Source organism: Oncorhynchus gorbuscha, linkage group LG15, assembly GCF_021184085.1.
Source record: "Oncorhynchus gorbuscha isolate QuinsamMale2020 ecotype Even-year linkage group LG15, OgorEven_v1.0, whole genome shotgun sequence".
Classification (NCBI taxonomy): Eukaryota; Metazoa; Chordata; class Actinopteri; order Salmoniformes; family Salmonidae; genus Oncorhynchus; species Oncorhynchus gorbuscha.
Window position 1 is genome coordinate 67,902,993 of NC_060187.1, and position 11,754 is coordinate 67,914,746.

General features: G+C 42.7%; 1 protein-coding gene across 1 annotated transcript; it reads left to right on the plus strand.

Moving 5' to 3' along the window:
- Positions 1 to 4,537: 4,537 nt before the first annotated feature.
- On the plus strand, positions 4,538 to 8,279 carry glipr2l (GLI pathogenesis-related 2, like). The gene is made up of 5 exons (XM_046300464.1): positions 4,538 to 4,812; positions 5,936 to 6,044; positions 6,230 to 6,333; positions 6,960 to 7,037; positions 7,562 to 8,279. The coding sequence occupies exons 1-5, from the start codon at positions 4,800 to 4,802 to the stop codon at positions 7,720 to 7,722; spliced, it is 465 nt and encodes a 154-aa protein (XP_046156420.1). The 5' UTR covers positions 4,538 to 4,799; the 3' UTR covers positions 7,723 to 8,279.
- The last annotated feature ends 3,475 nt before the right edge of the window (positions 8,280 to 11,754 follow it).

The window sequence follows — 11,754 nt, forward strand, 5'->3', positions numbered from 1 at the left end:
AGCATACAAGAATCTGACTGAGCGGTGGTAGGCAGCAGCAGGCTCATAAGCATTCATTCAAACAGCACTTTTGTGCATTTTGCCAGCAGCTTTTCGCTGTGCGTCAAGCATTGCGCTGTTTATGACTTCAAGCCTATCAACTCCCGAGATGAGGCTGGTGTAACCGAAGTGAAATGGCTAGCTTGTTAGCTTGGTGCGCGCTAATAGCTTTTCAAATGTACTCGCTCTGAGACTTGGGGTGGTTGTTCCCCTTGCTCTGCATGGGTAACGCTGCTTTGAGGGTGGCTGTTGTCGTTGTGTTCCTGGTTCGAGCCCAGGTAGGGGCGAGGAGAGGGATGGAAGCTATACTATTACACTGGCAATACTAAAGTGCCTATAAGAACATCCAATAGTCAAAGGTTAATGAAATACAAATGGTATCGAGGGAAATAGTCCTATAATAACTACAACCTAAAACTTCTTACCTGGGAACATTGAAGACTCATGTTAAAATGAACCAACATATGTTCTCATGTTCTGAGCAAGGAACTTAAACATTAGCTTTCTTACATGGCACATATTGCACTTTTACTTTCTCCTCCAACACTTTGTTTTTCATTATTTAAACCAAATTGAACATGTTGCATTATTTATTTGAGGCTAAATTGATTTTATTGATGTATTATATTAAGTTAAAATAAGTGTTCATTCAGTATTGTTGTAATTGTCATTATTACAAATAAATAAATAAAAATCGTCCGATTAATCGATATCGGCTTTTTTGGCCCTCCAATAATCGGCATCGGCGTTGAAAAATCATAATCGGTCGACCTCTACCACCTTCACCTGGATAGACTTTCCAAAGAGGAAGTCCTTTATGCAGTTGTATGTTCTTCCTTCTACCCCCATAATATCAAGCTTGATTAGCAACCCCTCCTTCCACATTATATTACACTCCTTCTGCACATCAAAAAAAGACAGCCACAACAGTCTCCTTGTTCACCTGAGCCTTCCTGACCTCTGCTTCTAAGCAGAGCACTGGGCCGTGGTTCCCCTCCCCTTTCTGAACCCACTCTGATGTGGTGATACTAGCCCCCTGCTCTCCAGGAAGATAGTTAGCCTCTCCATAATCATAGTTTCCATAATCTACCATAAATGTGATGTTAAAGCTATTGGCCCATAGCTTGTTGGCCTCGTGGGCCCTTCCCTGGCTTCCGGATTGGTACCACTACTGCTTCCTTCCAGCTGCCTGACAGTTTCCCCTCCTCCGACACTCTGTTGTACAACCCCAATACCTTGTCCAGTGCCTCATCTCTAAGACGGGTCAACATGACTTAACACAACTCATCTTTCACAGCCTTTCCTATTGCCCTTTTCATTTCTTCCATGGTAAATGGTGCATTCAACGGATCATTTACATCCTCCCTATCCAGCACTCCAGGGTGCTCCTCTCTCATTCTCTCTATCCCCCCGTCTGTCTCTCCTCTGACAGATTAGCCGAGCTATGCACTTGGACAAACACTTCGGCCATCATCTCTGCCTTCTCATCTGTTACTGCCAAATCCTCCCCACTCATCAACACTGGATAATCCCACTCCCTTCTGACCCCTCTCAGCCACATCTCCATCATTCTCTTTACAGTCTGTTTCACATATTTCTGTTCAATACCTTTGCCTAACATCCTGTAAGGAAGTCCTTGCTTTATGAAGGTGGCACATTCCTCCCCATGCCCCTACATCTCTGTCCCTACGAATCACCATGGGCTCCCTAGTGAGCAGCGGTTCGATTCCAGGCTGTATCACAACTGGGTCTCCCAATCTCAACCATGATTCGGAGACCCAGCTTCATTCGAGTTTGGCCGGGGTAGGATGTCATTGTAAATAAGAATTTGTTCTTAACTGACTTGCCTAGCTAAATAAAGGTTCAATCAAATAAATATCCCTGTATTGTAAACTCCAAAGTCAGTTTGAGAGATGTTTCCTGCACACAAATCACATCAGGCTTAGCTGGCATATCCTGCCCATTAGCCAACAGGCTTTGAGCGTTTAATTGTAGCATTAACACCATAACTAAGATACAATAATACCTTGGCTGATTGAGGTCATCTCAAACCTCTTCCCATGTCAGCCCTGTCATGCTCAGATGTCTCCCTTCCACTTCCACTATTAGTGGAATCCTCTCTGCTTTAGACACTACTTTAGCAGTGCAATTGATAGCTCCTGTTTTGAACGTCACCAGCTTTCTCTTATCTATGTATACCACATCTCCACCCACCTGCCCCGTAGTCCCCGATCTAGATCCTCCTACCCATCTTTCCCTTGAACCTGTATTTCCCTGGACCTGGACCAACATCACTGCCTCAGCATATGACACCCTTTGCACCACTCTCACTTGTTGCACCTCCACTGCCTGTTTCATTGCCTCACACCCACCATATGCCACACTATGAGCACCCTCACAGCTGCAGCACTTTGATTATACACTTCCCATACTCATGCTCCCCTCCACACCTGGCACAGCTCTTTTTCTCTTTACAGGCTGTGGCCACATGCTCAAACCTCTGTCAGTTAGAACATCTTAACTGTTTTGGTACATAAGCCCTCACATAATAAGTCATAATTCCTATGGTTACTTTATTTGGCAGTATCCTGTCCTGGAAGTGTAACAGAATAGACAGGCTATCTAGCTTCACTCAATCCCAAGTTGTTTGCAATCTTTGAACATTCACTGGAGCTCCTCCTCTCAAGTTGTCGATGACCTCTTTAATGCTAACACTCACAGGCACTCCTGTTATCACCCCTTTAATCATTCCACCTGCTCCACACCACCTTACACTTCTCTATTTGCTTCACTCTGAAGGCTTTTTCCCTCTGCACCATGTCTTTACAGAACACCTACCAGCTCACATCTCTTAACACTTTAGCATTAACAACTTCCCCAATCAACTCTTTTATCACAGTCGTCAACCTTATCGGACTCATCGCCCCCAACTCCCCCTTCCTCCATTAACTTCAGAATAACTTTATGCTCCTTCTGACCTCCATGATCCCCTCGCGACTTAGCCTGCCCTTCCTTCTCAGCACGCTCTACCTCGAACTTCCACTGGCAATGGAAACTATGTTGCTCTCCTCAAACTTCCTTTTCTTCACCTCCGCCTCCATGAACTTATCGCTCCCCTTCAAACCCCTACTCTTTTTCTCTCCCACTTTCTTTTTCTCTTTCCTATTCCTCCCATTATTTGTATTGCTATACTATATACTTCCTTCACTTTCTTCTCCATCGCGATCTCCTACCATCTCTGACCCAGTCACAGCACAGCGTTGCCGAACTGCAGCAAAACACTGAGTAAAGTTGGATTGTTTGCTTATTCCAGTTCAGTTGAATTGCAGTGCCACTACACTGATCAAGCCACCAAACAAATGACCAGCCCTCTGTGTCAAACTGATTCTCCTGAGAGAGTTCAGGCTTTGGAATCATGACACCTCAGATGCCCTTGGCAGGTAGAATAGCTTACTGTGTCCTGGAGCAATTCTTTAGGAAAGTCATTTTTAGAAGAAATGTACACTTAAAAATAGCATAGTTTTTTTATCTTGCTCAATAAGAAATGCAACGGCCATGACTGAAGTCAAATACGACTTGGGTGTCTCTTGTATGTGTGTTCGCACGTGACAAAGGTTTACATATTAACTCTGCCAAAACAGTTAGTCACGCACCCTTCTAGAAAACATGACATATTCTAACAGTGTCTTGAAGTCACCTAGGCTAGCTAGTGTAGTGCTAGCCAACTTCTTTCGCCAATTAGCTTCAGCCGGCTGTTGTACCCACATGGCAAAGTTGGACTTTGGATAGGCTAGTTAGGGACCATCAATGATTTACAAAAGGGAAAAAGGACTATATTTTCCCAAGGCACACATTTTAGTTGTCTCATTAACTGCTCTCAATATGTGTATATGAGTTTGCAATTTATAGTTGGGTTGAGTCATTGAAATTTGGAGCTATTTAAAAAAGATATATTGTCCCATGTACATTGTGTAATTGTAACTATACCTAATGGGTATAGTTATTACAATTGGGTCACATGCAGCTGCACTCCGAATTGATGATTACTTGAGTGCTGCCAACTGTGGCCAGGATTGAAATAAACCCAACCCAAGGACAATTATGCTACCCTTCATTCTTTGAAATAAAATATTCTCGTATTTTGGACAAGTTTTGGACAAGACTGACTTTATGACCAGAATGATCCTACTATTTACACTTTGTAATCAATTTGGACACTAAAATACATGGTTTTGACTAATATCGATGCCACATAGGTTCACCCTAGTAAAACTGTGTAAAACTGCTTCTAAATAGTTAAACTGCTCATAGTTTAGTTTATACTGAACTAAGAGCAGTTAGTATCATGTCCAGCAGAAAGCAGGAATCTCAGACCATAAAAGGGCATGTGTCTCATGGAGATGATGTCATCAGAACAGCCATGCGTTCTGGGTCTCCACTGAGAGAGAGAGAGAGAGAGAGAGAGAGAGAGAGAGAGAGAGAGAGAGAGAGAGAGAGAGAGAGAGAGAGAGAGAGAGAGAGAGAGAGAGAATTGTGTGCGTGGCCAAGGAAAAGGCAGGGTGTGTAAGAGTGAGAGAGGACAGAAGCAAAAGATTTGAGAAAGACTAGTTTACTAGAGGGAGAAGTGTGAGCAAGAGGAATAAAGGTTGCAAAGAAAAATAGGAATACAGAAAGGGAGAGAGGGACAGAAACAAGTCATAGCAGCTGCTTCAGACCATCAGAGGACTGAGCCAAAGGGAACAGGAGAGAGTTTCTGCGCCATGGGCAAATCAGGTAAGAATACATGAGATTTAATTGTGTGTGTGTGTGTGTGTGTGTGTGTGTGTGTGTGTGTGTGTGTGTGTGTGTGTGTGTGTGTGTGTGTGTGTGTGTGTGTGTGTGTGTGTGTGTGTGTGTGTGTGTGTGTGTGTGTGTGTGTGTGTGTGTGTGTGTGTGTGTGTGTGTGTGTGTGTGTGTGTAATTACAAAAGAGGCTTAGCTCTCAGTTTGTGCCAATGGGCTGTTATCATGCAACAGGAAAAAGGGGTGGATTTTAAAAAGCTGTACATCTTTATTTGACATGGTCTTGTAACGCCTATGCGCTAGGTCAGTTTCTTCTCGTCTGTGGTAAAGATGAAACCACTGTTGAGAGTATCAGAAATAGCTGTGCTCGTGGGGGAATTCCCTATTTGCAAGCTGTGTCTGGTTATGTGAGTGTGTGTGTTTTGATATTGATGACAGAACATTTTAGGGGCCAGTTTCCAGAACAACATTATCCTCCATTGAAAGTGGTATTTAGTTTAGAATAAGCTAAATCTGGGTCAATGATCCAGCCCCAAGGACTGCAACCACTGATCCTTCACAAGACCGTAACAGAATGTGTATTTCGCTACACCCGCAATAACATCTGCTAAATATGTGTATTTAGCTAATAAAATTGTGTGTGTGTGTGTGTGTGTGTGTGTGTGTGTGTGTGTGTGTGTGTGTGTGTGTGTGTGTGTGTGTGTGTGTGTGTGTGTGTGTGTGTGTGTGTGTGTGTGTGTGTGTGTGTGTGTGTGTGTGTGTGTGTGTGTGTGTGTGTGTGTGTGAATCGCCTCATTGTGTGAATGCCAGAGAGAATGGAGATGCGCGAGTAGGGCTGTGATTGGCACCAGGCTGGGGAGAGGGGGAGAGGGAGGATGTGTCCCCCATTCATTCATACCCTGGTTTTGTCTGTCTAGACTCAGTCAAGCCTGGGAACAGCCATATGTATGGGGCTTATTGGAGATTTACCACTAAGTTACTGTCTGATTATCTGCAGCCTACCGTTTTATTGAGTTGTATTCATGATTTGAAAGTTTGATTGTATATTAGTGAAAACAAGGGAAACAATAGACGTCAGTCTGTTCATGGCATCTTGTTTTATGTGATTCTCTCAGCTTCTAAGCAGTTTTCGGGGGAGGTGTTGCGTAGTCATAACGAGTATCGTAGGAAGCACCAAGCGCCCCCTCTGAAGCTGAGCAGCAAGCTGAGTAGAGATGCCACTAGGTGGGTCACACACACATTGGGCCCACCCCACACACACTTATCTATATCCTCCACCCACCACCACCTTTATAACATGGCCAACTACACCAAACCCTTACTTCCTTCCTTCCTTCCACTTCACCTAACCCCACCCAAATATCAGCTGTCTTTATCTAACTATTACCACAACTATCTCCACCCTGTAGGTATGCTGAGTCTCTGGCCAGCACACGGATCCTGAAGCACAGTGTTGAGTCCAGTAAGGGGAGCTGTGGCGAGAACCTGGCCTGGGCCTCCTATGACCAACCAGGTACACACACTCTAACCCGATGACTCCTAATGCTATGACCAAACATTTACATAACTTGCATATGTTTAGTTATGTAAATGAAGACAGATACATTATTCACTGTGTACGGTACATATAGTAACATTAAAGAGAGTGATCTAGAGTCACTGCAGGGTTAGGGTTTAGTTAGGTCTAAACTATAGACTATCCTGTTCAGTGGCGGCCCAGGCAGGAACAACTGGGGTCCGTTTCCCTGCTCTGTGTTCGGAGTGTGTTTCAGCAACAAGACCATGACTCAGAGCACAACTATGTCTGTGCACTGACCTGACAGTCTGCTGTGCTTCGTAAACAGTCTCCTACTGATACATACTATCACTGGGTCATGCTCAGTTCATCTCTCTCTGGACTTCTCCTCTGAAACTGGGGTTCTCAAACCTCTCTGTGTTCTTCTGACCCACCTAAATCTTTGGCAGCTTTTAGAGGGTTAGCACTGTTTCCTTGGAAAGCAGCCATCTTGGATAATATTTCCTTGCCACTGTTATCTCTGTGGGTTTTGGCCCAAGTTGCTGTTAAACAATAGTGACAAAGGCAACAAACAAGTATAATGTTATGTGATAACCTGTAACCTTTGTCTTCTCTGTGTATAGGGAAGGATGTGGCCGACCGCTGGTATGACGAGGTAAAACAATACAACTTCAACCGCCCCGGCTTCTCCTCTGGCACAGGTGAGACGAACGCGCGCATGCACACACACACATACTCTGACTCGGTGTAGTGCTGCATGCCACAGTGTTGTGTTCACCCAGGCTGGGTTCAGGGTTGGACTGGGTGTCCTCTTTTCTCTGTTCTATAAACATGACGTTGCCGTTCTGTGACTGTGTAGATCTGGGACTCAGCTCACAAACATGCATGGAACACTGCTGCCTGTGGGGAAATCACAGTTCTTTATAGCATTCCCAGTCTTTTCTGTCCTTCCTGTTCTCTTCCTGAAGCCTCCTGCTCAGTGTGACCGACCCTGCAGCGTTAGGATCACTCCTATCAACTCATGTGCTGCTGACAGATAAAGGAGGAGAGGAAAGACAGAGGGGGGAGAGATGGGAGTGTGCAATAGAGGGGAAAGAGTATATATGGGGGGACGATAGAGGGGGGGGGGTGAATATAGGGATCTGCAGCTGTAAATATTTAGAGGAGCAGATGGCTTCCTTCAGTGAAGGTGTTTAGCTTGTCACTCTTTTCTCTCTCTAACCAGGTCATTTCACAGCAATGGTGTGGAAGGGCAGTAAGAAGCTGGGTGTGGGGAAGGCCAGTGCGCCAGATGGCTCGTCATTCGTGGTAGCCAGGTACTTTCCAGCAGGGAACATCACCAACCAGGGACACTTTGACAACAACGTCCTGCCGCCCAAGGACTGAGGAACATACTGACCCATCACTCTCATCCCCCAGGAGCTGACCATCCAAAAGACATTTGCACTTTGACTTGACTTTATATACAGTGGCAAGAAAAAGTATGTGAACCCTTTGGAATTACCTGGATTTCTGCATAAATTGGTCATCAAATTTGATCTGATCTTCATCTAAGTCACAACAACAGACAAACATAGTGTGGTAAACGAATATCACACAAAGAATTGTATTTTTCTTGTCTATATTGAATACATAATTTAAACATTCACAGTGTATGTTGAAAAAAGTATGTGAACCTCTAGGCTAATGTCTTCTCCAAAAGCTAATTGGTGTCAGTAGTCAGCTATCCTGGAGTCCAATCTATGAGACGAGATTGGAGATGTTGGTTAGAGCTGCCTTGCCCTATTAAAAACACACGCAAATTTGAGTTTGCTTCTCACAAGAAGCATTGCCTGATGTGAACCATGCCTCGAACAAAAGAGATTAAGAATTGTTGACTTGCATAAAGCTGTAAAGGGTTACAAAAGTATCTCTAAAATCCTCGATGTTCATCAGTCCACAGTAAAACAAATTGTCTATAAATGGAGAAAGTTCAGCACTGTTGCTACTCTCCCTAGGAGTGGTCGTCCTGCAAAGATGACTGCAAGAGCACAGCACAGGATGCTCAACGAGGTTAAGAAGAATCCTAGTGTCAGCTAAAGACATATATACATCTCTGTAACATAATAGCATCTCTGTTACCGAGTCTACGATAGTAAAACACTAAACAAGAATGGTGTTAATTGGAGAACACCACAGAAGAAGCCACTGCTGTCCAGAAAAACATTGCTGCACATCTGAAGTTTGCAAAAGTGCACCTGGATGTTCCAAAATGTTCTGTGGACAGATGAAACTACAGTTGAGTTGTTTGGAAGAAGGACACAACACTATGTGTGGAGAAAAAAAGGCACAGTACACCAACATCAAAACGTCATGGTGGGGGGAGCATCATGGTTTGGGGCTGCTTTGCTGCCTCAGGGCCTGGACAGCTTGCTATCACCGACGTAAAAATGAAGTCCTAAGTTTATCAAGACATTTCGCAGGAGAATATAAGGCTATCTGTCCACCAATTGAAGCTCAACAGAAGTTGGGTGATGCAACAGGACAACGATCCAAAACACAGATGTAAATCAACAACAGAATGGCTTCAACAGAAGAAAATACACCTTCTGGAGTGGCCCAGTCAGAGTCCTGACCTCAACCCGATTGAGATGCTGTAGCATGACCTTGAGAGCAGTTCACACCAGACATCCCAAGAATATTGCTGAACTGAAACAGTTTTATAAAGAGGAATGGTCCAAATTTCCTCCTGACCGTTGTGCAGGTCTGATCCGCAACTACAGAAAACGTTTGGTTGACGTTATTGCTGCCAAAGGAGGGTCAACCAGTTATTAAATCCAAGGGTTCTCATACTTTTTGCACCCTGCACTGTGAATGTTTACACAGTGTGTTCAATAAAGACATGAAAATGTATAATTGTCTGCGTGTTATTAGTTTAAGCAGACTTTGTCTATTGTTGTGACCTAGATGAAGATCAGATCAAATTGTATGACCAATTTATGCAGAAATCCAGGTATTTCAAAAGGGTTCACATACTTTTTCTGTGTGTGTGTGTGTGTGTGTGTGTGTGTGTGTGTGTGTGTGTGTGTGTGTGTGTGTGTGTGTGTGTGTGTGTGTGTGTGTGTGTGTGTGTGTGTGTGTGTGTGTGTGTGTGTGTGTGTGTGTGTGTGTGTGTGTGTGTGTGTGTGTGTGTGTGTGTGTGTGACAAAACCACTGTGACGAACAAATGCATAAAATGTATATTATCATGCACACCATTGACCAAACCCAGACCATGGCAGCTGTGCCTTCTGGAGGTGTATGTCATCTTCATGTCTTAAAGTAATGATGGACTGTTGTTTCTCTTTGCTTATTTGAGCTGTTCTTGCCATAATATGGACTTGGTCTTTTACCAAATAGAGCCATCTTCTGTATACTACACCTAGCTTGTCATAATACAACTGAATGTCTCAAATGCATTTAGGAGGAAAGAAATTCCACAAATGAACTTTTAAGAAGGCACACCTGTTAATTGAAATGCATTCCAGGTGACTACCTCATGAAGCTGTTTGAGAGAATGCCAAGAGTGAGCAAAGCTGTAATCAAGGCAAATATCTCAAATGTAAAATATATTTAGATTTGTATAACACGTTTTTGGTTACCACATGATTCCATATGTGTTATTTCATAGTTTTGATGTCTTCACTATAATTCTACAATGTAAATAGTAAAAATAAAGAAAATCACTGGAATGAGTAGGTGTCCAAAATTTTGACTGGTACTGTGTTTATATATACACTAAAGGTTCAAAGTTTGGGGTCACTTAGAAATGTCCTTGTTTTTGAAAGAAATGCTAAAGTTCTGTCCATTTAAAATAACAAAATGTATCAGAAATACAGTGTAGACATTGTTAATGTTGTAAATGACTACTGTAGCTAGAAACGGCTGATGTTTAATGGAATATCTGCATAGACGAACAGAGGCCCATTATCAGCAACCATGACTCCTGTGTTCCAATGGCAAATTGTGCAGAACAGTGCAAACTGGCCCTAACCAGAATAGAAAGAGGAGTGGGATGCCTCGGTGCACAACTGAGCAAGAGGACAAGTACATTAGTGTGCCTAGTTTGAGAAACAGACGGCTCACAAGTCCTCAACTGGCAGCTTCATTAAATAGTACCCGTGAAGGGAGTAGTACATAGCATTGTACGAGATCTTCAGCTTCTTGGCAATTTCTCGCATGGAATAGCCTTCATTTCTCAGAACAAGAATAGACTGCCGAGTTTCAGAAGAAAATTATTTGTTTCTGGCCATTTTGAGCCAGTAATCGAACCCATAAATGCTGATGCTCCAGATACTCAACTAGTCTAACGGACAGTTTTATTGCTTATTTAATCAGAACAACAGTTTTCAGCTGTACAAACATAATTTCTAAATGTTACTCTAATGATCAATTAGCCTTTTAAAATTATAAACTTGGATTAGCTAACACAACGTGCCATTGGAACACAGGGGTGATCATTGCTGATAATGGACCTCTGTACGCCTATGTAGTTGTTCCCTTAAAAATCATCCGTTTCCACCTACAACAGTAATTTACAACTTTAACAATGTCTACACTGTATTGCTGATCAGTTTTATGTTATTTTAATGGACAAAAAATGTGCTTTTCTTTCAAAAACAAGGACATTTCTAAGTGACCCCAAACTTTTGAACGGTAGTGTATATATACGTATGGTATATATAATGTATAACTCATGGTGGGCATGTTTTTGTGAGTTTGATTTAAATTGACCTGTTTTATGAACACTTGTTTGACTGTATGTTTTGTATTCTGTTTTGTATTTAAGTTTGATATTTTAACCAGTTTTATGTAATAAATGCGACTGCTTGTAAAATGCCCCATTTTCACTATACAGTTGAAGTCAGAAGTTTACATACACCTTAGCCAACTACATTTAGTTTTTCCACAATTCCTGACATTTAATCCTAGTAAAAAGTCCCTGTCTTAGGTCAGTTAGGATCACCACTTTATTTTAAGAATGTGAAATGTCAGAATAACAGTAGAGAGAGATTTATTTCAGCATTTATTTATTTCATCACATTCCCAGTGGTTCAGAAGTTTACATACACTCAGTTAGTATTCGGTAACGTTGCCTTTAAATTGTTTAACTTGGGTCAAACGGAAACAAGCTTCCCACAATAAGTTGGGTGAATTTTGGCCCATTCCACCTGACAGAATGGTGTAACTGAATTAGGTTTGTGGGCCTTCTTGCTCGCATATGCTTTTTCAGTTCTGCCCACACATTTTCTATATGATTGAGGTCAGGGCTTTGTGATGGCCACTCCAATACCTTGAAAAGTTGTCCTTAAGCCATTTTGCCACAACTTTGGAAGTATGCTTGTGGTCATCGTCCATTTGGAAGACCCATGCGACCAAGCTTTAACTTCCTGACTGATG